The 26712-nt window shown below is 59.7% G+C and overlaps 3 protein-coding genes across 5 annotated transcripts; 2 read left to right on the top strand and 1 right to left on the bottom strand.

Annotated features, from left to right (window-relative positions):
• Positions 1 to 216: 216 nt before the first annotated feature.
• On the top strand, positions 217 to 12608 carry SCAMP2 (secretory carrier membrane protein 2). Its single transcript, XM_051628421.1, has 9 exons — positions 217 to 327; positions 4453 to 4533; positions 5136 to 5225; positions 6280 to 6397; positions 7115 to 7243; positions 7911 to 8070; positions 8746 to 8847; positions 10365 to 10482; positions 11332 to 12608. The coding sequence occupies exons 1-9, from the start codon at positions 271 to 273 to the stop codon at positions 11476 to 11478; spliced, it is 1002 nt and encodes a 333-aa protein (XP_051484381.1). The 5' UTR covers positions 217 to 270; the 3' UTR covers positions 11479 to 12608.
• Positions 12609 to 13214: 606 nt separating this feature from the next.
• On the top strand, positions 13215 to 17478 carry ULK3 (unc-51 like kinase 3). 3 transcript variants are annotated; one of them, XM_051628402.1, is made up of 16 exons: positions 13215 to 13357; positions 13573 to 13713; positions 13914 to 14034; positions 14135 to 14239; positions 14350 to 14493; positions 14597 to 14679; positions 14762 to 14917; positions 14995 to 15100; positions 15204 to 15244; positions 15359 to 15461; positions 15580 to 15644; positions 15780 to 15858; positions 15963 to 16003; positions 16080 to 16127; positions 16212 to 16266; positions 16467 to 17478. In XM_051628402.1, exons 1-16 carry the CDS (start codon positions 13256 to 13258, stop codon positions 16481 to 16483), a joined length of 1407 nt encoding a protein of 468 aa, XP_051484362.1. In that variant the 5' UTR covers positions 13215 to 13255; the 3' UTR covers positions 16484 to 17478. The 3 variants fall into 3 exon arrangements, with proteins under 3 accessions (XP_051484362.1, XP_051484364.1, XP_051484363.1); XM_051628404.1 differs by lacking the exon at positions 14350 to 14493; XM_051628403.1 differs by lacking the exon at positions 16467 to 17478 and having other exon boundaries at positions 15751 to 15858.
• A 4618-nt stretch (positions 17479 to 22096) lies between these two features.
• On the bottom strand, positions 22097 to 25172 carry CPLX3 (complexin 3). The gene is made up of 3 exons (XM_051628433.1): positions 24750 to 25172; positions 24263 to 24350; positions 22097 to 22871 (listed from the first exon to the last, which is right to left on the bottom strand). The coding sequence occupies exons 1-3, from the start codon at positions 24908 to 24910 to the stop codon at positions 22647 to 22649; spliced, it is 474 nt and encodes a 157-aa protein (XP_051484393.1). The 5' UTR covers positions 24911 to 25172; the 3' UTR covers positions 22097 to 22646.
• Positions 25173 to 26712: the final 1540 nt, after the last annotated feature.

Genomic DNA, 26712 nt, shown 5'->3' with positions numbered 1-26712 from the left:
CCCTACAGGCTGCGCTATAGGGGACCGGTCTCTATAGGGACCCCCCCTGCAGGTCCTGCTAAACGGGAGGGGTGTGTGTGTGTGTCCTTCTACAGGCGCCCCCCCCGCCCGGTACCGCCTATAGGGTTAATCCATAGGTTGTGTCCCCCGCCCTCGTGACGTCACGGGGCGGAGTGACGTCACGCCCGCCCCGGCGGCAGCGCATGCGCCCGGGGGGTGACCCGGAAGCAGCCGGTGAGCGGCGGGAGCGGCGCCGCGGGGACCGCGCCCATGGCGGGCTTCGACACCAACCCCTTCGCCGACCCGGTGGACATCAACCCCTTCCAGGTGGGCAACCCCCCTGCCCGCTGCCCCCACCCGCCGGGACGCGGCGCTGATGGGCGCCTCGCTGGCCAATCAGGGACAGGGGGCGGGAGCAGCGGGGGGGCCGTGCTGGGGGGTCGGGACCCCCGAGACACCCCCCCGAGACACCCCCCGGGCCCTTCCGCAGGGCTTGGGACCCTCCATCTGGCCGGGGGTCGTGCTGTAGGGCCGCCCGCCCCGTCCTGGTTGTGCTGCGGGGCCGGGACCCCTCCCCCCCGAGACCCCGTCCTGGGACCCCCCCCCTCCCCGAGACCCCGTCCTGGTTGTGCTGTGGGACCCCCCCCCCCCACCCGAGACCCCGTCCTAGTTGTGCTGTGGGACCCCCCCCCCCCTCCCCGAGATCCCGTCCTGGTTGTGCTGTGGGACCACCCCCAACCCGAGACCCCATCCTGGTTGTGCTGTGGGGCTGGGACCCCCACCCGAGACCCTGTCCTGGTTGTGCCGTGGGACCGGGACCCCCCCGGACCTCCCTGCCCTGCCTCTCTGACCCCCCTGGCTCTGGGGGTCTCCGGGAAGGAGGGGTCTGGCATTGTCCCCCCCCCTCACCTCCTCAGGCTCTCTCGGCTCTTCAGACTGAGCCTGCAGGGCCACCTGCATCCCTGGGCTGTGGCTTTTAGGGGCCAGAGGGTGGGAATTCCTTTGGAGCTTCCCCTCCCCCTGGGCTTCCTCTCGGTGGGATTGACCCCCCTGCTGGGGGGGTTGTGTTGGCTGGGAAGGGGCCCGGGGGGGGGGGGGTGAGGAAGGGTCGTCTGGGCTCTGACTTCCAGCCCGAAGTGGCTGTGGGTGCTGCCTCACCTTTGCTGTTTGGGTTGGAATCCACAGGAAAGGAGCCTTTTCCTGGCTTTGGGATTTTGTGGCCAAGCCAGAGTGAAACTGTTGGTTGACGGGGCTCAGTGGTTTTGAGCCATCAGAGTGAAATCAGAAGGGAAAGCTTTTCTTTTCCTTCGCCTCCATTTGAATGTGCTCTCGTGGAACAGGAAGGGTTGGGATGTTCTTGGAATATTCGCTCCGTGGGCTGGAATGCAGGCCTGCAGTCCCTGTTCCTGGAGGGGTTTATTGCTTTGACAACTGAGGAAGTCATTCTGCTGCTTAAGGTCCTGGTATCTGAGCAGCCAGGGCCGTGCTGGCACTTTACTCACTCTTTAAACAGCAAAGATTGGGTGCAAGGTAAGGCAGGTAGCTCTGGTGTCACACCAGCTTCTCCATGAGGACAAACCCACGTGGCACCTGCAGCCATCCCGACGGCTCCTGCAGCTCCTGCTGGCCTCTGTAGCAGGTTTTTCCATCCTCCTTCAGGGAGTGTGAGGTTTTCTTTTCACCTGTGTCCCTGCTTTTTTTCCCAAAGTTCCCTCACTCACCAGCAGCAGGATGCGAGGGACTCTTGAGTCCGTCCGGTTTGTAGGTGGTGTCTGGTGCTGTAGGAGCAGTAAGTGTGCTGAAATGAGCCCATTCCCTGCTGGGATTGGATCCAGGTGCTGGGCAGGGCTGGGGCCAGCATGGATGTCCCTTTCCACAGGCTCTGGAGGTCTTGCCAAAGGGCTGTTATTGTCTTCACCCTCCTGGCACTGAGGAGTCTCTTGCGCAGAGCACCAGGGTTGCCCTCCCTCCTGGTGGATCCCAGTCTAACCTTTCATGCTCAGCAAATCCTCATGGAACTGGGGATCTTTGCCTTTCCAGGAGACTTTGTTCTTAACGTTCCATGAGCTCAGTAGGAAAAGAAGCTGGTTTGGTCTCTTTAAAAATCCCTCTGCCTCTTCTTTCTGTGCCTTCTTCTAAACTGGTCAGTAAGAGATGATTAACTGCCTTGGTTTACTCAGTAACCTGCAGTTACCTCCAAAACTTTGATGCAGGCTTTCAGACAGGGCTGGGAACTTCCATCCTCTTTAGAGACAGTGATCATAAAATCCACTGGGAGAAATCTGAGTGCATCTTCCAGGCAGTGACAGGGCTGTGAAGTCACCACGGCTGGTGATATTTGGGGCAGTTACCACGATATTCAGCCCAACTGTGTGAAGTTCCAGGTGGATCCTCTGTAGGGATCTGTAACTCAGTCTAGTGCTTGAATTTTGTGGCTGGATGTTCTGATTAAGTGGAGTGGTTGGGGAATTAAGGGAGGCTTTGGGTGCTCAGGCTTTTCCTTAGCTCTGAAGCAGGGAAGGAGTTGGGAAGGAAGAGAAGCACGAGGAGCCCTCGGAGCAGACGGGAGGGCAGCGTTACTCCCTCGGAGGAGGGACAGTTGGGGAACATGGCTTCACGTGGTTCAGCAGCTGAATTAAGTCCTCATTTTGCAGCATCAAAGATCAGGCTCGTGCTTCTTTCAAGAAGGTCAACTGTCTTTTGGTCTGGAGCTTGCAGGCAGTCACTGTCAGATGAGGAGTGGGTGGGCAGCTCCTCGCTGGTCGCCTCCGCGTTTCTCATCCTTCACTCAGGCTTGGGAAGCTGGTTCCTTTCTCTCTCTCCCAGCTACTGTTTTACTTCCTGCCCTGTCCAGGGCCCAGAGACACACACATCCACACACCCTTCAGCTTCGCTGCAAATTCCCCTCTCTTTGTAAACCTATTTGAGACCCGTTTGCACAACAGCAGGCGAGTGGAGCTGAGCTGCCACGCTGCGCCTGCGCTGCCCAGTTCAGGAATGGATCTTTTCTGAAGCTGTGCAATAAGCTGAGAAGTCCTTTCCCTTTGAAATCCAGCCCTTCTGCAGCATTAGGCAGAGGTGCTGTCCTCCCTGCCCACCCCTTAGTCATGCTGTGCTGATGATCCTCCACTTCATTCATCAGGAGAAGTGTGTTTTGCCTCAGTGTCGTTGAGTTTCTCCTTCTTTCCAAGCACTTTCCTCCCAGCCCGGCTGCTCAGGCTCCTCGGGTGGTTATGCAGCCTTTTGCTTTCCACTTCCCACACCCTGAAGGGAGTTGCTCTTCCTCGAGCAGTTATCTTCTGCTGGACTTTAGTCAGGCTGGACCTTGCCAGGGCTGGACTCGAGGGTTTGGTGTTAGGCAGGCAGGAGCTGCTGTGCATTAACTGACCCATCCGCTTGTGTCAACAAAAGCTAAAGTCTCTGGAGGGCTTTAAAATCAAAACCAACCCACTCTCTGGAGTCCTTGCAGCCCATCTTTCCAGCGTGGTCGTTTTGCTGATGCTCCCAGTTTTGGTTTTTAACCTGCCCTGCCTTGTCAGGGAGCTGCAGTCCCTCGAGCAGCATCTGAAACCTCCTCCTCCTCCTCCTCCTCCGAGATCCTTCAGCCCGGGAGTGATTCACAAACTAGTGCAACCTGTTGTGTAGGGGAGTGTCTGCTGTCCAGGAGAGGTGGGAGGTTACTCATTAACTGCTCTGTCGGCATCTTGCTGGGCAGAAGGCAGCGCTGCAGCCTCGGGAATGGCTCCCTTGGGATGCAGACAAGCTTAGAAACTTCCCAGCCTCGCTCAGCCCCCCGCACGCCTCCCTCCCTCCCTCTTTGGCACAGCCTGGGTTGCTTCTCAGCCCGTTCAACCACAGCAGTAAAATGACTGAGCTCAAGACACGAGTTGCTGAGGCAGGGATAAAAAGTGCCCTTTTTGGTTTCTTTTCCTCCCTTTCCCCACACCCAACTGTCAGGGTGCCAGGCTGTTATCACAGCAGGATTTCCGACTTCTTGTTTCTGCAATAACTGGGGAGAGAAACACTCCAGAAGTCCAAGTCTGCCTGGAGGTTTTCCAGGGTGTCCTGCAACCCTCTGAGCACGGGTGAATGAATCCATGTCCTGTTTCAGGTCCCTGGAAATGAGGAATAGTTTGCTGGAGGTAAACAGTAGTAATCTGCAGAGAGGGCTGCTGTGCCAAAAGCAGGTTGTAGTTCTTGGAATGTAGCTCTTGGCTGGACAGGAGGTGACTCCTGCCCACCAGCCTTGCCTGGCTGATCCTGGTAGGCCTTAGGCAGGGTTGGCTAGTGGTTATTTAAATCCCTTTCCAGCCAAGGCCATGTGCCTGGCTTGCATTTCACCCTGTCCTGTTCCAAGTTGAGGAGAGGTGGGAGGCAGGCAGCGTGGAGAACATCTAAGCTGATGCTGACCAGTGTCCAACACCAGGTTGTCTTTGCTCTCTCTCCTTCCAGGACCCCTCAGTGACACAGCTCACAAGCACTACCCAAAGTGGCTTGGATGAATTCAACCCCTTTTCTGAGACCTCCCAGCTGGTACGTGTGTCTTTGCACGAGGTGTCTTGGTGGTGGTTTTAGCAGCCCAGAAGGTCCCTTGGCAGATGGCAGCTGATTCCCCCCCCCCCAGTGGCCAGCAGCTCCTTGGGAGCACCTGCTCCTGGAGCATGGATCAGCCCCCAGCTGGAGCTCAGGAGCAGCTTCTCCCAAGCTCCTGGTCAAGCTGGATGAGGGGTGAAGGGGAAGGTGTTCTGGGGCAGGACAATATTGCCAGGGGGTCCCTGGGCTGGGGGCTGAGCTGCTGTGGCATCAGCACTGTTGGGTGGCTGCAAGAGCTTCCTCCTTATTTCCTGGCTGCTGCCACGTGTGAGGTGGGAAAAGGGGAACAGGACACCAGGGTAAAGCAATAATTGCAGTCTAAGCATCCAGTGGAAATCCCATTTTTGTTCCTCCTTTGCCTGACACTTCTAATCCTCAGTCCCATCCCCCCCGTTGCATTCAGGAACCCTCAACTTTTTGAAAAGGCAGAGGTGCTTCCTGCTGGTGCTTCCTGGTGGAGTAGTGCTAAAACTTGAATTCTTCTTGGCCAGAAGGAGCTGGATCTGATGTGTTTTGCCTTGTTGCTTGTGGTTTGTACACAGACAAATGCAGCACGGACGACGCCGGCCACCCAGCCCCCCGGGCACTCTCAGCCTGCAGTTCTGCAGCCCTCCATGGAGCCCACTCCCCAGGTACAGCCCCCCCTGGCTGCTGCCTCCCCCTAGGCTGGGCTGCAGAGCCTCTCCAAGGAGCTCCTTCAGGCCTTCAGGCATGTGGGAACAGGAGGGGAAACTGATTCCCTGGGGTTGGGTGTGGGAACCACCTCATCCAGAGAGCAGAGAGGATGCTTGGAGAAAGGATCAGCTTTCAGAATAGCCAGTGGGGAGAAGAGATTGTCTCAAGGTGTGGTAGGTGGTGGCTTTGTCTTTGCTCTGAACCTCCTCTCCTAGCTGGGAAGGGGGTTGTCCTGGTAAACTTGGGATTAAGAGAACTTGGAGCAATGAGGCCAACTGGGAGGTGGAAGAAGCTGCAAGAAAAGCAGAGCTTTGCTGAAAGGGAAGGGTATAGAGAATGGGCAACAGCCTGGGTAGCCTCCTGAAGGCTCTTCCAGCCCTGACTTCGCATGGGATAAGATGCTTGCAGGGGGTGCTGCATTGATCTTGAGTTTGTCCTCCAGTGGGTAAAGCCTCAAGAGGTTTCAGATCAGCTGTGGGTGGTCAGAGGCACAGAGTTGATAGGGTTGGAGGGGACCTCTGAAGATCATCCAGTCCAACCTCCTGCCAGAGCAGGATCCCCTACAGCAGATCCTACAGGAACACATTCAGATGGGTTTGGAATATCTCCTCAGAAGGAGGCTCCACAGCCTCCCTGGGCAGCCTGTCACTTCCCTCCCAGTCAGGAAGTTTTTCCTTATGTTCAGCTTGACCCTCCTGTGCTCCAGCTTGTGCCTGTTGCCCCTTGTCCTGTCCCTGGGCACTGCTGAGAAGAGCCTGGCCCCATCCTCCTGACACCCCCTGGAGATACTGATCAGCACTGATGAGATCCCCCCTCAGCCTCCTCCTCTCCAGCTGAGCAGCCCCAGCTCTCCCAGCCTTTCCTCCCAGGGCAGATGCTCCAGCCCCCTCAGCATCTTTGTGGCCTGTGCTGGGCTCTCCCAGTAGCTCCTTATCCTTCCTGAACTGGGGAGCTTTAGGACCTGTTGGCTCTGCCTTGGGCAGCACTGACCTGTCCCTCCCCCTGCTCCAGGCTGTGGCTGCAGCAGCACAGGCCGAGCTGCTTCAGCAGCAGGCAGAGCTAGAGAGGAAGGCAGCTGAGCTGGAGAAGAAGGAAAGGGAGTTGCAGAACAATGCAGCCAGCTTCAACCGTGAGTACTGCTCCTGTCCTGCCCTCCTGGGGGGCTGCTGGGGGGCCCTGGCCCACTCACTCAGTCAGGGTTTGGTGAAGGCTCAGCCTGGCCAAGCGTGGGCAGCTTTTGACAAGCTGGGTGTCACCCCTCTAGTCCCTCACAGCTGTGCCAACCCTCTTGGGACTGTACCTGTCACCCCACAGCTGGCAAGGTGGGAAATGAGCTGGGAGATGAGGTGCTGGAGCCCTGCACTTGCTGGGTCTCTGCTCACCAGTGTCCTCTGCACTTGGTCACCTCCAGTTGTCCCAACACCAGTTCTGTGGCCCCGTGTGATGCTGCCACACTCAGGCTTGTCACTGAGTAAAGCTTTATTTTTAACACTCTAGGCTCTCTTAACAACCACCACCCAACCTCTCCCCCTGATCTTGGCTTGAAATGGCAGAACTTGAACTTGCAGTGCCAAGTGGAGCTGGTTGAGGTGGTCCTTTTGGCCAGTGCAGGGGAATTCCAGCTCCCTCAGAGGTGATCTTTGAGATCAGCCTTCAAACCAGGCTGACCTGCCTCCTTAACCCTGCTCAGACCCAGTTCCTTGCCAAGAGCCTCTTCCAAGGTTCTCACCTCACTGTCTCTGAGTGGCCAGTTGCAATTTACAGCAAGGGAATGCTGGAATGATGAATGATGCTCTTCCAAAGAGGGAAGAGCAGGTGAAGAACTTCTCTTCTCTCCTTTCCCCAGCGAGGCAGAACAACTGGCCACCCCTTCCCAAGAGGTGTCCCATCAAGCCATGTTTTTACCAGGATTTTTCTGCAGACATCCCAGCAGATTACCAACGGATATGCAAGATGCTCTATTACTTGTGGATGTGTAAGTTGTTGCTTGAATGGCAATCAAAACTCTTCCTGGGAAGGTTCTGCATCAGCTGCTGAGCTTTGGCCTCCAGTAGATGCTGGAGGTGTTGCCTGTAAGGGTGAAATAGTGTCTCCCCTTTTTTTTATGAAGGCAAATAGAAAAGGCTCCATGTTTATGCTTTGGGCATAGCTCATTCATGACAGGATTTGGATTGTTGTTTGCTGGAGACTTGAACAAGTCTCTGAGACTCTGAAATAATAGAATCGTGGACTGGATTGGGTTGGAGGGACCTTAAAGATCATTGAGATCCCACCTCCTGCATGGGCAGGGACACCTCCCACCAGCCCAGATTGCTCCAAGCCCCATCCAACCTGCCCTTCAACACTGCCAGGAAGGAAAGACAGGGGATAGCAAGCTCAGAGATTGGGTGCAGAACAGACTCAACCATATTTGTCAGTTTTGGTGCTCTGAAAAATGTGAAGGTTGGGTTGCAAGCAGGATCAGGTGAGGTTCTCAAGTTAAGCTCTCTTTTCCTTTCAAGGGAGGAAAGGAAATTATCCCAAGGGCTCCTTGATTTCTGCAGAGCTCCATGGGTTCAGAAAGAGATTAGGGATGCTTGTAGAGTCTTCTGAGTTTTCCAAGGACTTACTGATGTTTCTTCTCTCTCTCCCATCCTGGACAGTGCATTCAATTACCCTGCTCCTAAATCTGCTTGCTTGCCTGGCGTGGTTCACAGTTGATGGATCCAGAGGAGTAGACTTTGGTCTCTCCATCCTGTGGTTTGTTTTATTCACTCCTTGTGCCTTTCTCTGCTGGTACCGACCCATTTACAAGGCTTTCAGGCAAGTACTAGTGCCCTCTGTCCTGGGAAGGTGGCTTTTAGTGGGAGGAGCTTTTATCTCTTCTGATCACACGTTGCCTGCAGGAGAAGTGAATCATAGAGTCACAGAATCAGAATGGTTTGGGTTGGAAGGGACCTTAAAGATCATCTAGATCCAACCCCCCTGCATGGGCAGGGACACCTCCCACCAGCCCAGGTTGCTCCAAGCCCCATCCAACCTGCCCTTCAACACTGCCAGGGATGGGGCAGCCACAGCTTCCCTGGGCAACCTGGGCCAGGCTCTCACCACCCTCACACTCCAGAATTCCCTCCTCATGTCTCACCTCAATCTCCCTCTTCCAGTTTTCATCCCTTCCCCTTTGTCCTCTCCCTCCCTGCCCTTGTCCCAAGCCCCTCCCCAGCTTTCCTGGAGCCCCTTCAGGCACTGGAAGGTGCTCTCAGGTCTCCCTGGAGCCTTCTCTTCTCCAGGCTGAACACCCCAACTCTCCCAGCCTGGCTCCAGAGCAGAGCTGCTCCAGCCCAAGGATCATCTCTGTGGCCTCCTCTGGGTTCTCTCCAGGAGCTCCACCTCCTTCCTGTGTTGGGAGCTCCAGAACTGCTCCCCTCCTCTCAGAGAAAGGTGTCTGTGCAGTTGTCATGTCCCTGGGTTTCACTCCTGCTGCCATCTCTCCTGCAGGTCTGACAGCTCCTTCAGCTTCTTCGTCTTCTTCTTCGTCTTCTTCTGCCAAATAGCAATCTATGTCATCCAGGCTGTTGGCATTCCTGGCTGGGGGGACAGGTAAGCTTGGCTTCATGGGCTGCCCTCACAGCCCTTCACGGGTGCTTTTTCTCCCCAGGGTTGTGACTGTCAGAAGCTTTGGGGTCTGTTGCTCCTTTCTGTTGGCTCTCCCGTGGTTTTCCTGATCCACAGTTTCAGCAGGTCCCAGCTGGGCTGCCTCTCTCCTCCACTCTTCCCCTCCTAATCCCAGCAGAGGCCTTTACTGCTGCAGGCCAGGGCTGCAAGGAGCCTGTGGCATCTCCCACACCTCCTCCCCCTCCCTCAAGACATATAATACTGACCCCTTCTTGATGCTGAGCCTCTCGTGTTGGCCACGTCTTCTGCCTCGGGTTACAATGGAGCCTTCATGGCTAGAACAGGGGGGTGAGGGAGCTCTGCCCCTGAGCACACCAGTGGTGGGGCTCCCTACTTCTGTCCCCAAACTGTTCCTCAGTTTCTCTCCAGTGTGTTGGGGGTGGGTTGTGCTTCAAAAACTGAGCAGGGAGGGTTTCACCCTCACCCTTTCTCGATGATGTTGGACCAGCAGGGTAAGTCAGGCCTTCTAGAGCCTCTGGCCAGCACGTGTCTCTGTAGCAGAGCCCCAGCTTCTCTTTGGCCTTCCCGAGTCATTGAGCACAGGGAAAAGGTTAACAGCTCATGGTTGTCTCCTGGAGGGACCCTTGGGGTGAGGTTGCAGTGAAGCTGCTGTCTATTTTTGCCCGCTGCCTGCAGAAGGGCCAGGGGGCAGAGCTGTCCCCGTGCTCCCTGACTCAGGGGGGACAGGGAGGGAGCACTCTGTTTTCAGGCTGGCTGTGGAGAGCCTTGGGCCTTCTGCTGCATTTCCTCCAGCCAGGCAGGGGGTTTATTTTTGGCTGGAGTGCACGGGGTGCCTTCCTCCCAGCGAGCAAGGAGTCGTGCAGCGCGTCAGCTCGGGGTGGGTTGGCTCGCTCGGTTCCCTTTCTGCTGATGGCACACGGCTGAGCAGGTGGAAAGATTCCCTTCTCCAGCACCCAGGAGGGTGTTTGGAGTGAGGCATCTTGGTACTTTAGCCCACAGCCAAGCACCAGCAGCTCCCAGCATCCCTGCTGCCAGTTCCCTTCTTGTGTAGCTCTGCCCTTCATCCTTTCCTTCCTTTTCCTTCCCTCCCCAGCCCTGCCGAGCTGTCCCTGTGCCAGGCAGGTGCAGGCTCCAGCCCTGCCACACAACCTCACAACCCGACTGAGTTTGGAGAGGGTGCTGCTGGAAGTGACTCCCATCTGTGGTGGCACCAAGGGTGTCGATTGCCACTTTGGGGGGGTGTCCCAGGGCCAAGGGGGGAGCACGATTCCCTTGCGTAGCGGGCGTTGGATTGCTTCTAAAAACCACGGGGGAAGTTCTGGCCCCCAGAGAAGTGCCTGGATCAGCTCTGGGTGCCCACCTCAGCACCTGGGAGGTTTGCTTTTCACCTTCCCCCAGAGGCTGTTGTGCAACCAGCCGTGGGTGTCCCTTCCTCCCCCTCTAACCCAGCCCCTCTCACCCCTCTCTCCTCCCCCCGGCAGCGGGTGGATCGCGGCGCTGACCGACCTGCGGCAGAACCTGGCTGTGTCCATCATCATGATGGTGGTGGCAGGATTCTTCACCCTGTGTGCAGTCCTCTCCCTCTTCCTCCTGAAGCAGGTGAGTGGGGCCCGGGGGACAAGGCCAGCTCTGGGCTGAACAGCAGCTCTGCAGGTCAGGCTTCTATCCCGGGGTTGCAGGGGTTTGCTTGATTGTTTTGGAAGGTGGAATCGGGGCACTGGCAGGTCAAGAGCTTGGAGTGAAAGTGTTTTGGTGGCTGCTGGCCAGAGAAGGTGGCCAGTGGGGTCCCAAGTGTCACCCTCATCAAACACAGACGTCACATTTCTTGCCCCTCCCTTTGGCTCCAGCCTGTCCTCCTCTCTGGCTGAGCAGAGCAGAGCACTGATTGCTCTGGGTGGCTGTCCGGGCTGTTGGAGTCACTGCTGCCACAATCCCATGGCACTTCTCAAAGCCTGGTGGGATCCAAACCAGTGCCTTCCCTCAGCCTCCCTTCGTCCTTCTGATCCGCCACATGAGGGCTGCAACTCCCTGCAGAAATCCAGCCTTGGGGAAGGCAAGGACAAGGCTGACCAGGTCCACTTTCCATTCCTTCCTCCTCCTTTCCTCCTCAATTGTATCGTGGGGGAAGCGCTTTTAGTTCCCAGCACCTTGGTGTCCACACCTGGGGCTGCAATGTCCACACCACCACCACCCCCACGGGCTGGGGAAAGGACTTTTTGGTCCAACACCCACCACCTTGCTCAGAACTCCCCACCTTTTACCCCAAAGGAGGGTGTGCAGAAAGCTTGCAGCATCGTGCAGGTGCAGCTGCTGCCTCCAACCCATCCTCTCCGAGCCGCCAAGACACCCGAGGGGGCCGAGGAGGAACGAGGGGTGAGCACCAAACCCACAACCCCCCTCCTGATTCCTTTCCCCCTCCCCCCCTCCTCTTCCTCTCCCATTTCCCAGGTGCATTCCCTGTACCGCCGCACAGGAGCCAGTTTCCAGAGGGCACAGGAAGAGTTTTCCCAAGGCATCCTCACCAACAGGAGCTTCCAGACAGCAGCTGCTGGGGCAGCCTCCTCTGCAGCACAGAGTGCTTTCCGGGGAAACTAGCCCATCCTGCCTTGCCTCTCCCATTCCCACTCCCTCTCCCATCATCACCCCAACCTCCTGATTTGGGTGGTTTTGGGTGTTTGGTTTTTTTTTTTCCCCTAAAGATGCACTTTCTGGGGGTGCCGTGTTAGCTCTGTGATGCCCACTCCAGATGAAGAAGAGGTCTGGGGTGGTTTTTTTGTTTTATTTGGAAGCTTCAGCTGCCCGACGTTGATGCCCTTTAGTTTTCCCCTGTCTTGTTTTAGGGGGTGGGGGGGGATAGGGGAGACATTCTCTGAAGCAAATATATTCTTTCTCTATCCAGGATGTCCCAGGTGTTTGTGTCTCTCCCTCTCCTTGCCCTGCCCAGAGCAGGAAGGTGAGGGGAAGCAGCTTTTGGATTTTACTCTCTTCTTTTGGCCTTTGCTATGAAGAATTTGATTATTTGCTGGGTTTTTTGTGTTTTGGTTTTGTTTTTGTTTTTTGTTTTTTTTTTTTTTCAGGGCTTGTATCTTGCATGGACTTTATGTCATTAATTTAAGAGGGGAAACTGGTTCCTTATACTTAGGCAGTGCTGGGTTTTGACCCAGATTCCCAAGAGTGGCACGAAGGAAAACCTTTGGGAGCAGGAAGGGGTTGGAGAAGAGGGGGAAAAAGGTCTTTCTCCTTGTCCCCCTGCCAGGGCAGAGCCTCCTGGAAAGCTTCACTGTGGCTTTCAGCTGGGGCAGGAAGGGGGATTTGTTTTGAGCTCCTCTCTTTGGGGCCAGGACAGGGTGTCCCTTGGGAGGGGGGTGAGGAGCAGGGGTTGAGGTGCTTGGGGCAGTGTCCTGGCCCCTGCTCCTCCAGCAGCCCTGCTGCAGGGGGGGCTTCTGACTGCGGCCTTGTCCCTTCTTGTCCCCAGGTTTGGGGGGGGGGGGGGGGGTGTGCTATGCCCCCCACCTTGGCTGGCAGAGGGGGTGCTGGGGTGGGAGGGGGGGGTGTGGGGCTGCCTGTTCCCCCCCTGGCACACAAATTGGCAATTTCACAGCCCCTCCTTCCCTTCCCCTCCTCTTCTTGGGTGTAATTTTTGTTGCCTTCCCCCCCCCCACCCCCGGCGCGTCTGATCTTTTCATGTACAACAGAAATGATTATTGAGAATAATAATAATTAATTAATAATAAAATGTCTATGTGCTGAAGGGCGGGGCTCCCTCCTGCCTGCGGGGGCGGGGCCAGGGCCGAGGGGGCGGGGCCAGGGCCGAGGGGGGCGTGGCGATGGACAGAGGGGGCGTGGTCATGGCGACAGGAGGTACCTGTCCGTGGCTGAGGGGGCGTGGCCAGATCCAACGGGAGGGCGTGTCCATGGCTGGGGGGTGTGGCCAGGACCGACGCGGGAGGCTTGTCCATAGCTGAGGGGGCGTGGCCATGGCCGACGAGGGGGCGTGACCCGGGCCGAGGGGGCGTGGTCAGGGCTGAGGAGGCGTGGCCAGAGCCAACGGGAGGGTGTGTCCATGTCTGGGGGTGTGGCTAGGGCGGCACGGAGGCGTGTCCATGGCTGAGGGGGCGTGGCCAGGGCAGACAGGGGGCGTGGTCAGGGCTGAGGAGGCGTGGCGAGAGCCAATGGGAGGGCGTGTCCGTGGCTGGGGGGCGTGGTCAGGGCCGGTGCGGTGGGTTGTCCATGGCTGATGGGGCGTGGCCATGGTTGAGGGGGCGTGGTCAGGACTGAAGGGGCGTGGTCAGGGCCAACAGGGGGCGTGCCCAGGCGCGGGGCCCGCCGGGAAGACGGAAGCGCGGCGGGGAGCGGGGCCGGGGCCGGTGCCATGGCCGGGCCCGGCTGGGCCCCGCCGCGCCTGGACGGGTTCATCCTCACCGAACGCCTCGGCTCCGGCACCTACGCCACCGTCTACAAGGCCTACCGGAAGGTAAGGCCGGGGACGCCCCCTCCCCGGTCCTAGATCTCCTCCCTCCTTTCCCGCGCAGCCCTCCTCTTGTCCCTACGCGGCACCGGCTCTTCCGCCCCTACGCGGGACCTGTCCCCCCCCTTCCCTGCCAGGGTCTCCTCCCTCCCCCGGCGCGGCTGTGTGGGTGGGGGGCACGGCGGGAGGGGGGCTGCAGGGTGGTGGTCTCCCCTGGGCAGAGGGACACCCGCGAGGTGGTGGCCATCAAGTGCGTGAGCAAGAGGAGCCTCAACCAGGCCTCGGTGGAGAACCTGCTGACCGAGATCGAGATCCTGAAGACCATCCGCCACCCGCACATCGTGGAGCTCAAGGACTTCCAGGTGGGGCTGGGGGCTTCCCGGGAGGTTTTGGGAGGGGGTGGTGAGCCAACCTCCTGGGGCCCGTCCTGCCTCCTTGAGGATGTATCTGTGGGGTTCGGTGCCAGCCACTGGGCAGGCTGGTCTAGGCAGGCCCCGCGTAGGTGGGGCAGGGCGAAGGGGCCTGTTGGGCTGGCACGAGGAGGTCCCTGCTTGCCTGGCAGTGGGACAGCGACCACATCTACCTGATCATGGAGTTCTGTGCCGGGGGGGACCTTTCCCGCTTCATCCGGATGCGCAGGATCCTCCCCGAGAAGGTGGCACGTGTCTTCCTGCAGCAGCTGGGTAAGGGCAGCCTTCCCTAGGGGTTGGTTGTTGTTTTTTTTTTGGGGGGGGGGGGGGATTCTTAGCTCCAGGGTTGCCACCTGCCCTTCTGCCCACCCAGCCTGCGCCCTGAAGTTCCTCCACGACCACAACATCTCCCACCTGGACCTGAAGCCTAAGAACATCCTCCTGAGCGCCCCGGAGAACCCCCAGCTGAAGCTGGCAGGTCAGCTCCTAGGGGTGCTGGGGGGGGGGGTTGGGGAGGGGCAATGCCTCCTCCCCCCTCTCCCACCGTTTCTCCTGGCTCTCTGCTCCCCTCCCCCCCCTTCCCCCCAGATTTTGGCTTTGCTCAGTACATGTCTCCCTGGGACGAGCAGCACGTCCTGCGGGGCTCCCCGCTCTACATGGCCCCCGAGATGGTTTGTCGCCAGCAGTACGACGCCAGGGTGGACCTCTGGTCGGTGGGCGTCATCCTTTATGGTGGGCTTTGGCTTTTATCTCCCCCCGGGGCTGCTTCTCCCCCTCCCCAGCTCCATCTCCACCCCCCCCGCCCCCCCTCACTGCTCCCTTTCCCCCTCCACAGAAGCACTTTTTGGGAGACCACCCTTCGCCTCCCGCTCCTTCGCCGAGCTGGAGGAGAAGATCCGCAGCGACCGGGCTGTGGAGGTAAAGTGGGGTGGGATGGAGCTGGCTGGGATGTTCTAGCCCCTTCCAGGGCTGGTGGTCTCAGGTCCCCTTCCCTTCCCAGCTGCCCAGTCGGCCCCCGCTCTCCCCGGAATGCCGGGATCTCTTAGGACAGCTCTTGGAGAGGGACCCTGGGAAGCGCATCTCCTTCGAGCGCTTCTTCGCCCACCCTTTTGTGGATATGGAGCATGTCCCTGGCCCTGAGAGCCTCTGCAAGGGGGTGAGCAGGGTGCTGGGGTGCTGGTCCCCGGGGACAGATAGGGGCCCAGCCCTGAGCCCCACCCTCCTCTCCCCCAGACCAACCTGGTGGTGGAGGCAGTGAAGAAGGATCAGGAGGGCGACGCCTCCGCCGCCCTCTCCCTTTACTGCAAAGCCCTGGAGTATTTTGTGCCAGCTCTGCACTGTGAGTCCACCCTGGGGGGGGCTGGGTGTGTTTTGGAGGGGGGGCAGCACCCCCAGTTTGCAGCCCATCCACCCTGGTGTTTGGTTGCTCTGCCCCCCCCCAGATGAAACCGATGCTCGCAGGAAAGAAGCCATCCGAGCCAAGGTGAGCCAGAACTCCCTGGCAACTGGAGTACCTACCTGGCTGAACTCAGCAAGGTGTCCCCCCACCCTCTGTCCCCCATGGGGAGGGTCCCCTCACCCCCTTGGCTGTGGGCAGGTGGGCCAGTACATCTCCAGAGCAGAGGAGCTGAAGGCTTTGGTCACCTCCAGCAACAAGAACCTCCTGCAGCAAGGGAACCCGGCCAGGGAGCTCCTGAAAGGTAGTGGGTTTTGGGGATCCCCCCAGCCTCAGCAGCATGGGCAGGGGGCACCTGGCAGGGTTTGGGGCTGAAGGGTGCTGCCCCAGGGTGCTCCCCTGTGCCATGTCCCCTCTTGCAGAGATGGCCAAGGACAAGCCTCGGCTCTGCACTGCACTGGAGATGGCCTCTGCAGCCATTGCTAAGGTCAGGCCTGGGGTTGGGGCTCCCTGTGCCTGCTGAGCAGAAGGGGAGGGGGCAAACCCCCCTGGGGAGGTGGAGAACCAGCCTGTGTCCCCGCCCTGTCCCCCAGCTGCAGCCCAGCCCTGGGATCTCTTGCAGGAGGAGGAAGGCAAAGATGATGGTGACACCCTGGAGCTGTACCAGCAGAGCTTGGGTGAGCTGCTGCTGCTCCTGGCTGGTGAGTTGGGGCTGTCGCGGGGTCCGTGGGGCTGGACCCTGTGCCTGGGGCTGATGGCACATCCCTGGCACATCATCCCTGGCACATCCCTCTTCCCTGCCCAGCTGAGCCTGCGGGGAGGCGCCGGGAGCTGCTCCACACTGAGGTGAGTGCCAGCCCAGGGGCAGCAACGTGTCCCCTTGGCACGGCTTGGAAAGGACCTTCCCCCTCTCTTCCCCCAGATCCAGACCCTGATGGCTCGAGCTGAGTACCTGAAAGATCAGATAAAGGTACAGCTGCCAGCAGGGGTGGGGGGGCTCTGGAGTGTGCTGGGAGGTGCTTCCAGGCTGGAAAACATTCCTTTCCCTTGGCAGATGAGGGAGGCACAGTCCATGGGCAAGGAGGCACTGGCAGAGTCTGTCCGGAGTGGTGAGTCCCTGTCTCCATCCCCCAGGAATGTGTCCCCACCTCGTGGCCGGGTGTCCTGTGGCAGGGAAACATCCCTACGGCTTCCATAGCCATGAGGATATTCCTGCCCCTGGGTCATCTTGACCCTGCACCCCCTGGCAGGGGGTGAACCCACCTGGGCTGGCTGGGGGTGGGTGACTGTCCCGTGTCCCCTGGCACAGCCTGCACCCTGCAGTGATTCCCGGGAACCAGCCGGCGGGATGCTGCTCCCTGCCCTGCCCAGCCAGAGGGCTGGAGGAAGAACAAAGCTTCCATTCTGACCACATCAGGGTAATAGCCTCGGGGGGCTCCCCCTTGGCTCTGTAGGGCCATCTGCCCCCCTCCCTGGGCACTGATTTCCCAGTGGGCAGAGTCCCCTGCCAGCCCTGCCTCCACCGTCTGCTGCTGCAGCCTCCCCTGCCCTCGGGGGGCAGGTTATTCCACTCTAATTCCCTCTGCTCTGCCAGGCTGGGTATTTTTTTTTCTCCTGGCTCCCCTCTGCCAGCCTTTGAGGTGGGATGTTGCTTCCCAAAGTCTCTGGGGAGACCTCTGAGTGGTGCAGAAGCACCCACAAAACCCCGCCGGTAGCTGCGGGCTGTGGGTGGTGGCAGCAGGCAGAGGGGACACACACACTGCCCACACCCACCCACCCTCTGCTGTCTTGGGTGCCTTTTTCACCCAGCAACTACCTCTCTGCACCCACCACTGCTCCCCCAGGCTCCAGCACTGGCTGCTGGAGCACTGGGGGGGGTTGGTCAGGCTGTTGCTTCCCAAACTTCCCCGCGCTGGGGTCTGGTGGGTGCTGACCACCTTGGACATCTGTGTCATGAGGTGTCACCCGTGCTCAGCGGGGGTTCCTGGGTGGCACGTGCTCCTCCACGGGTGCAGGCCTGGAGTGAAACGGGAGCAGGAATCAGGTGCCTTCAGGGATAGTGGCACAGCCACCAACAGGGATACCTCCCCGAAGGCAGAGCCTGGGTGTCCGGCCTGCTCTGTGCCTCAGGGCTCTGGCAACCCAAATATCCAAATTAGATTCCCAGGAACCATCTCCAGCCCTGCAGAAGTTCCTTGCCCCGGGTGGCAACGTCCCCCCAGCCTGCAAAACAAGGGACTTTTCACACAATCTGCTGTATTTCAAGGGAATGTAATTTATTGTCTTTAATAAAGTGGGGCTCCAGCTGAGCCCGAGAGCCACCCCGAGGTGCCTGGAGCCATCAAGGAGGGCTGAGCACCCTCATCCCTGTCCTCTTGCCCACGACTGGAGCTGGGGGGTGTCCCCTCCTGTCCTCCTGCCAGTGCTGGCTGGCACCGTGCTCGTCCCCGTGCTCCCTGGGGACAGGAGGAAGCCAAGGCAAGGTCTGACCTTGGTTCTGCTTTGCATCCTTATTTGTGTGGCTGTGTGTGTGCGTGGCTGTGGCTGTGTGTGCCTCTGTGCATGGCTGTGTGTGGCTAAGTGTCTGTGCGTGTCTGGCTGTGTGTGTGCTTGTCTGTTTGTGTGTGTCTGCTTGTCTGTCTGTATGTCTCTGTGTGTCTGTGTCTCTGTGCATGTCTGTGTGTGTGTGTCTGTGTGTGTGTGTCTGTGTGTGTGTGTCTGTGTGTGTCTGTGTGTGTCTGTCTGTGTGTCTGTCTGTGTGTCTGTCTGTGTGTCTGTCTGTGTGTCTGTCTGTGTCTGTGTGTCCGTGTCTGTGTGTCCGTGTGTCCGTGCCCTCCCCCCACCCAGCAGAACCACCAGAATGACACCAAATCCCGTTTTTCCCCCAGCTTGGGGCAGCGGGTGGGGACCCCCTGGGCCAGACCCCTACCCGGGGGGGGGCAGCGGGGACGAAGGCTGAGGGGCTGGACCAAAGACGGGAGGGCTTGGGGGCTGCAGGGGGTGGGCTGAGCCCTCCTCCCACCCCCTCCCCAGCCGGTGCTTTCCTGACCCACCGCGGCGGAGCTTCCCGGGCGGATCCCCACCAGCGTTTTTCTGTCTCTCTTTTTGATGATGATGATGATGATGAATTCTGAGCGGAGATTATACCCTGAAGGCTCTAAAGAGCTTTCCGAGCCCTCCCCCGGCCCCTGCTTGGCGCGGATCACCGCATCTGCCTTCACGCTCCGCCGGAGCCGCCGCAGCCCCGGGGGAGCGGGACGGGCTGGGGGTGGACCCCGGGGCTGGGGCTGGACCCCGGGGCTGGGGGTGGACCCCGGGGCTGGGGGTGGACCCCGGGGGCTGGGGGTGGACCCGGGGGCTGGGGGTGGACGCTGGGGCTGGACCCCGGGGCTGGGGCTGGATCCCGGGGCTGGAGCTGGATCCCGGGGCTGGGGCTGGACTCCGGGGGCTGGGGCTGGACCCCGGGGGCTGGGGGTGGACCCCGGGGCTGGGACTGGACGCTGGGGCTGGACCCCGGGGCTGGGGGTGGACCCCGAGGGCTGGGGCTGAACCCCGAGGGCTGGGGCTGGACCCCCGGGGCTGGGGCTGGACCCCGGGGGCTGGGGCTGGACCCCGGGGGCTGGGGGTGGACGCTGGGGCTGGGGCTGGACCCCCGGGGCTGGGGCTGGACCCCGGGGCTGGGGGTGGACGCTGGGGCCGGGACTGGACGCTGGGGCTGGACCCCGGGGCTGGGGGTAGACCCCGAGGGCTGGGGCTGGACCCCGGGGGCTGGGGGTGGACCCCGGGGTTGGGGCTGGACCCCGGGGGCTGGGGGTGGACCCCGAGGGCTGGGGCTGGACCCCGGGGGCTGGGGGTGGACCCCGGGGCTGGGGCTGGACCCCGGGGGCTGGGTCCTGCCTCCTCCAGGCCCTGGCTTTTCTAACCCAGAGTCCCCCAGTGTCACTCACGGGGCGGCTCTTGGTTTGTCACCCAGCAAGGGGACAGGGGGCTAGCAGGTGGGTTTGTCACCCAGCATGGGGACAGGGGGTGGCTCTTGGTTTGTCACCCAACAAGGGGACAGGGGGCTGGCAGATGGGTTTGTCACCCTCTGCAAAGGGCTCTTCCAACCCAGGGCCCCCCAGCATCACTCATGGGGTGGCTCTTGGTTTGTCCTCCAGCAAGGGGACAGGGGGCTGGCAGGTGGATTTGTCCCCCAGCAAGGGGACAGGGGGCTGGCAGGTGGGTTTGTCCCCCAGCAAGGGGACAGGGGGCTGGCAGGTGGGTTTGTCACCCTCCTCGTGCCAGCCCCTGGGCTCCTCGGTGATGCGAGTTCAAACACTCAGCAGGCCTGAAAGCCTGGTCAGGGCAGGCTGGGTCAGCCTGCAGAGCCATTCCTGGGCTCCCCCCCCATGCTCTTTAATCCCGATTAATCCCAACCTCTGGATCAGCAGCACAGAGAAGCCAGGCAGGGCAGGGTGAGGACATCCCTCCCCGCAGCAGCAGCTCGCCGGGAGAGTTAATTGAGTGCAAAAAGAAGAATGAAGCATTCAGGGGAGATCCCCCCTGTCCCTCGATGGCAGCTCATTTGTTTTGGCACTTTAATGAGGGCTCATTTAATGCTTGGCCCGTTGGGAAACTCATGTCATCTGGTGCTCAGCAGCAGGAAGGAGATCTGGTCCCACAGCCCTGTGACCAGGGGTGGCTTCAGGGCTGGGGCAGGAGGGGCTGGAGCTTCCAGCAAGGGTTACCTTGGCTAAATCCACCCCAAACCTTGCACTGTAGGTGAGGGAATTACTTCGTGTGGGAGAGAAAAAAATGAGATTATTTCTCCTTTAATCCACCCTAATGCTTTGCTTGGGTTTTTAGCCCATATGTTGCTGGGTTGGACTGGAAGATCTCAGGGTCCCAGCCTTCCCTCAGGGCCTCAGCATTCCCTCAAGGTCTCAGCATTCCCTGAGGGTCTCAGCATTCCCTCAGGGCCCCAGGATTCCCTCAGTGCCAGGGAACAGGATGTGCCTCCATGGGCAAGGGATGAGGCAAAGAAGGGCTGCCTGCCCCTGCTTCCCCCCATCCCAACTTCTCCCCTCCAGGGTGGGCTCCAGGCCGGTGATGGGAGCAGGGCTGTGGTCTGGGAGCATCCTTGGAGCTGGCAAGGTTGTTTTGGCCAGGAGGGGTTGCTGGGGCACGACACGCTGCCCAGGCGAGCGGGGAGAGCACGTGCTGCTCGCTCCTCACATGCCTGGGGGTCATGGTGGTGCCTCCAAAAATAAACCCGTGGAGCTTCACGCGGCCTCTGCGTGGTGGCACGTGGGCTGGGAGTGAGCACGGAGCAGAGCTGAGGGTCCAGGGACAGGGAGGGAAAGGGTCCAGGCTGGGGATCCCCAGGGATACACCATCGGGCTGCAGCCCCATCTCTGTCTCTCTGCTCCAGTTGGGGATCCCGGGATGTTTTCTTGGTCAGGCTGGAGATTTAAAAGCCAAGCTGGGCTAGAGGGTTTGGCTGGGTTGGTGCCTGCTCTCTGCTATCCCTTTCCTGGGGGGGGATTAGATGAGCTTGGATTGAGCCTCATCAGGTATGATCTCCTCTCCAAGCTAAAGCTGCTAGTGCCAATCTTCCCTCTCCTTTCTCGCCAGCCTCCAGAGCTCCACGGGGCTGGGTTTGGGCTCCAGCCTGGAGCTGCAGAGGCTGGAGATGTGGGTGCCCATGACAGAGCATCAGACCTGAGCTGCCTCCATCTCTCCATCCTGCCAGCCAAAGTGATGGTTGATTTCCTCCCAGAGGTGAGACAACCTCTGACTTTGGAGGGTGCCGTGAAGTTCTGAGGATTCCCTGGCCCCGCGCTGGCACGTCCAGGGGGCTGGGGGCAGGAAACCATCTTCTGGCCATACCAGGAGTTTCTCAGCCCCAGGCATGGCTTCACCCAGCATCCTTGCTTCAATAGTAACAGTAATAATGCAGCCTCCCCTGCATTTTCCTGGATGACCCAACACCCCTGCAAAAGCAAATCACCCTTAAGCTGCTCCCTTGGGATTTGGGGCAGTAAATTCCCAGCCTGTGCCAGGTCTTTCCAGGAAGCATGGCTGCAGGAGCCCACTGCTCCCCAGACGTGCTGGCAGGCTGGAGCTGGCTGGAAGTCCCACCTGGGTTCACCCAGGTTGTCCTCCCTGCAGAGCTGCGTCCTTGCTCGGAGCTTGACATCCCGCAGTGCCCGCGAGGCGGGGAGGCTGGTGAGGGAGCTGAAGGATTTTTGACTAAAATAGCCCCCAAAAATCTGTGGGATCCGAGGGAGGTTTTGTGGTGGCTTTTTTTGCAACCTAGCTGCTGCCAAAAAGCCGATCGGAGCCTCCCTGCAGCCCAGAAGATGGCAAAACACCTGCTCCCAACCAGGCGTGATGCTCCCGTCTGGATGGTGCCCCAAGGGGATTTCTGCCTTCAGCTCCCACCCCTACTCCCCCTGCCCTGGAAAGGGGAGGTTCTCTGCCCCCCTCAGACCTTCGGGGAACCCCAACACCTTTCTTCAGGAAAAGCACTGCTCGAGGAGAGGAAGGAATGCATAGACATCTCCTGGTATTTATTCCACCGGTTACAGCAGCGCGGTGGCAGGGGGGACAGTGGGGAGACACTTGACACAAGCACAGGGCAACAGCACAGCAGGGGAGGAGGGGGCTTCCCCCTGTCCCTTTGTTCTTCTCCTGGAAAGAACAAGGACACAAGTGGATCCCACCCTGGGAGAGGGAGGACGTGGCACCATCGTCCCCAGGGGAAGGGCTGGGGTGGGTTCAGCTGCAACGCTGGGGAGGGGGTTTATTCCTCACTGGAGTTCATTCAGGCTTTATCCCTCTGGTCCTCAGCACCCCCACCCCCCTTCTTGCTGGGCTAGATGGGATCAGATAGCAGGACCTTCTCTGCTGCCTCCTCGGAGAGGAGCCCCTCAAGGGCAAGGTGACCGGTATTTCTCACACGGACAGGATGTTATTTCTCATGTGATGGGTGTGGGATGCAGCAAGGGGGGGCATTTCTCATTGTGCCTCGTCCTTGCAGAGCAAACTGGAGCCTCCCAGTCATTTCTAGGAGGCTCGGTCGAAGCCTGGAGGCAGAGACACAGAGTGTGGCCACAGCTCTGCTGGCAAACCATGGCCTTCCCACACCGACATGGTTCAAGGTCACTCAGGGCTTTTCTTTCCCTGCAAATTCCTCCTCCAACTCTTGCTAAAGACACCCACTGCCGGGGGCACAGGAGGGGGTGCTGGGGCACAGGGGGGGGGGACATGCTGGCTCTTTGCTCCAACCTCGGAGCAGAGAACAAAACAAAAACCACACAGCAGGGACAATCTGGGTCAGGGACTCGAGGCTTCACGCGGCTCAGAAGGAGGACCCGACTCACACGAGGCAAGGGTGACACCACCAGTGGGGTCCCCACTGCAGGCAGCAGCCACCACCAGACCCTTGGCTGCGTCCCCTCCCGTCTCCCCCACCGTCACCTGGACGGGGAGGGGGGGTCCAGCTGGGTCACATCAGGGTGCACTTCTCAGCAGATTGCTTCAGGTCCTCTAGTGTGGCCGAGGCTTTGTCTTTCAAGGAGTCAAGGTCCAGGTTCTGGATGTTGCTGAGCTGGCCAATAACCGAGTTCTTCTCTTCCTCCTCCTCGTTGTCCTGCTCGATCATCTTAGCCAGCTCCTTGGGCAGCTCCACGTCACCTCCCACCAGCTGGATCTGGTTGTCATCCGTTTCGTTCTGAAACGGGCCAGGAGAAGGTCAGGCACAGGACCCTGCAGGTGGGAAGGGGCTTCTGGAGGCACCTGCAAGGTTCCCAACAGGGTCTGCATGGGCTTTGGGCTGTCTGCCTGTTTGAAAGTCCACAGAGGTTGGTCTCTGGGGCTCACAGGCATCCTCATGCTGGGGGTAGGATGGTGCCCGTGAGCTCCATCACTGCTGGCCCAGAGGGGACATGCTGAGCAGAGCCACACACCAGCAAGAGCCAAGGTGACAACCTGACCCTGCCAGGATTGCTATCAGTTGCCTTTCAGCTCGCCTTGGAGTAGCCGCGGAGGTTCAGGCACCTAATTAAGCTGCACTTCTGCTTAACGACTGTGCCCACCAGAGATGGGGGTCAGCTGTGCTCTGGAGAGCCAGGGGGGGCAGAGTTTGCAAGAGGCAGCCAGGCTGCCAACGTGGATCAGGAATGAGCAGAAGAAACTTGTCGAAGGATTAGAAGGGACATCTCAAGCATGAGAAAGCAGCGAAAGGATCCGGGGGGGGGGGGGGGGGCAGAGCTGAACAAATCCCCATTTCCCCTGGAGAAAAAGAATAAATCTCCCTCTCTTCTTTTTTTCCTGCCTTTTCTTGCTTTTGGCAAAGGGGGAGGGGAGAAATTCTCCAGCTGTTTCTTTCCTGGCAATAAAAGGGGTGTGAGAAGCAGCGGGGTGGCCGAACAACGTGGACCAATCTGAACAACATCCCTTGGCTTAGCTGACCTTCCTGAACTAAAATTAGCCCAGCTCCAATTTAGAGTATTCACCCATGAGAGACTCTTGTTGAATACAGGGTGGGTTTGGGGGGGGGGGGAGGAGGGGGGGGAAGAGCCTGTGGCAGTTCCAAGAACGGCTGAATTATCCTTGATTAAATTGTTTCCAGTGAATCATTCATTGGGCGGAAGCTCCAAAATAGGAGTTGAGCTCGGAGATGTTTGCCAAATAATCCAGGGAGAGAGGCTGGCTAGTCCAGCTGGGAAGGTGGAACTCCAGTTTCTCTCTTGGCTACAGGGCTGGAAGCCTGGAGTGGAGGTGGTTTTCCCTCATCCAGCTAGGATTAAGGGATAAAAGAGAGGAAACGGGGGGACCAAGAGAAGCAGATGGGGTGAGATGGGGGTCCTGCTGTCTGGGACTGGCAGCTCGTGGTGCTCGGAGGGAAGGGGCAAAGACTGGGGGCAAAAGGTGCTTTTTAGAACTGGTTTGCACTTGGGCTTTGTGGCTCAAAACGGCCTCAGTCCTGGGGGTCTTGGTGAGTCCTCCCCTCCCTGCAGAGCAGGGGGCTTGTCTGTGCCCTGGTGGCCCACCCACCCAGCCCCCGGGGGCACTGGGAAGGGGCTCAGCTCCCTGTGCCCCCCGTGCCCGGCACGGCCGTACCTTGGGGAGCCGGTACTTGTCTCGGAAGTGGGACCTGACCGTGGCTCTCTCCGCCTTGCGCTGGGCAAACTGGGCATCTCTCTCCATCCTGCAAACCGCACAGGGCAGTTACCAGCTGCTGCCGCCTCCCCCCAGACCCTGGGGCTGAGCATCTCTGCCTCCCCTTACCCCCCCCGCCCCCAGGTACCCCCACCACCAGGTACCCCCCATCCATCTCTGCAAAGTCCCATTTTATTCCTCCTAATTTCCACCACCCCCCCCCCCCCCCCCATCTCCCGGCACAGCCTGAAAGGAGAAAACAATCCCATCTCCCGGGCGAGGAAGCGGATTAAGGGATTAGGGGTTCATTACATTCCCTCCCAGTCCCGCCGCTCCCAGCTCGGGCTCCCCCCAGCCCTCCCCATGGAGCGGGCTGCAGAAGGAGCCCCCCACCCCTCACCAGGACCCCGGGGGTCTCTCCCCGGTACCCGGTGCCGCTCGCACTCACTTCTCCTCCACCAGCTGCCGCTGATATTCCTCGTACTCCTCGCGGGTCATGCCCTGAGCCTCGGCCGGAGACTTCTCGCCCTCGCTCTTCTCCTCGCCCCCCAGACCCCCTGTCAGGTTCTTCAGCTGCCCCCCAACCATGCTCTTCACCATGAACGCCATGGCCGCGGATCCCGGGGGTCCGGGGAGCCCAGCGAACCGGGGGACGGGCAGCGGAGTGACGGTGGAGCTGGGAAAACTGGGGTGAACGGGGAGATGAGGTCCTGGGGTACGGAGAAGCGGGGAGGATGGGGATGAGGAGTTACGGGGAAGTCAAGGGAACCGGGTGAAGAGTGACCCGGAGCGCCGGGAGGTGCTGGGAGCAGGGAGTTCCCGGGAAGCTGGGGTGCGTTCCCGGGGAGCCCGAGTACCGGGATATCGAGGAGCAGGGCTCAGAGGAGCCGAGCTGCCGGGAACGTGAGGCAGTGAGTCCTCGGGATGCCGGAGTACAAGGATACCGAGGAGCAGGAATGCTCTGGAGCAGAGTTCCTGGGATGCCCGAGTCCCAGCACCGAGGAGCGGGGATGCCGCGGAGCCGAGTTCCCGGGATGCAGCGAATCCCCGAGGAGCCGGGAATGCCGTGAAGGAGATTTCTCGGGAGGCTGAGATCCAAGATGATCCAAGAGCCGGGATGCAGCGGAGGGGAGTTCCCGGGATACCGGTGCTCAGCGGGGTCGCGCTGTCCCGCCACCCATCACGACCGGGGAGGGGAGCGGGCGGTGCTGCCGGACCGGAGCACGGGCGGCTCCGGTGTGTGCGGGGCTGGGGGCTGCGGGGGGGGCTGGGGGGGCCGGGCGGGAGGCGGTCCCGCCTCCGGCCCGGCCCCCCGCAGCCCCCCCCCCGCAGCCCCCAGCCCGCCCCCCGCCGCATCGTTGGTCTTGGGGGGCGAGCAGCAAACGGTAGCAAACCCCCTCCGCCCCCCCCCAAACCTCCAGATGGCCAGCAGGGCTTTGCCATCCATCATTCCCTGGTTTTTCTCTTTTTTTGCTTTCTCCTCTCCTGTTCCAACGGGATCGAAAGCCCAGTCTCGGTTTGCGGGGGAGGGGGGAGCGGGGGGGGAAAACGATTTCATTTCCGAACTGTAAAAGATCATCTCCCGCAGGTTAAAATGATGGAACAGCTGGGAAGTGATCAAGGGAAAGAAGGAGGAGGGATTGGTCCATCTTTTCTCCCTCCACCCCACCTCGGCCAAGGTAGAACCAGGCAAAACTTTGTCTTCAAATGAAAAGAAATGTAAATAATATGAATAGATTTTTTTATATACATGAAATAGTGACCTCATGCTCAAGTTCTCAGAGCAGGACTGAATGGGAAGAGGGGCAAAAAGGGAGGGGGGGAAAGCATCCCTGGTTGTGTCCCAGAGCTGCTTTGCCCTCGGACGCCTGGCAGGTTTGAGCCTTGGATGAGTTCAGAGCAGACTTTTGATGTGACTGGTCCCAGGAGCTTTGCTCAATCCGGATTTCTGTCTCAGCACTCACTAACAGCAAGAGACTTGAAGTCAGGACCGATTTTTTCCAGCTGGGTTACACGGGTCAGCTCCCATGCAGCCTCCCTGTCTGAGAAACGGAGAGAAAACAGCTCTTGAGGAGTGGAAAGGCTTGGCCAAAACAGCTCGGGGCAATTTAGCACCCGATTACCAGCAGGGGCTTGAGACTCAGTCACTCCTGGCAGGGCTGCTCCCTCACCGGGAGATGGATGTGCCCCAGGGAAGAAGACAACGGGGCTGTTCTTGGCAGCCTCTTGCAGCCCAAGGTGCTTGGGATTCTGGTTTTCTAGGCAACACGCAAAGGCAACGACCCCCGGTGAGGTCTCGGAGCTGCTGGCAGCTCTCCATCCCTTTGGCTCATGCTCTTTCCAAGGAGACCTGTGTCCCATCTGGAGGTGGAAGAGAGGGAGCTCTGGTGACAGAGCCCACAGCGATACTT

The sequence above is a fragment of the Apus apus genome, chromosome 10 (genome assembly GCF_020740795.1).
Source record: "Apus apus isolate bApuApu2 chromosome 10, bApuApu2.pri.cur, whole genome shotgun sequence".
Classification (NCBI taxonomy): Eukaryota; Metazoa; Chordata; class Aves; order Apodiformes; family Apodidae; genus Apus; species Apus apus.
This window is presented reverse-complemented; position numbering and strand designations above follow the sequence as displayed.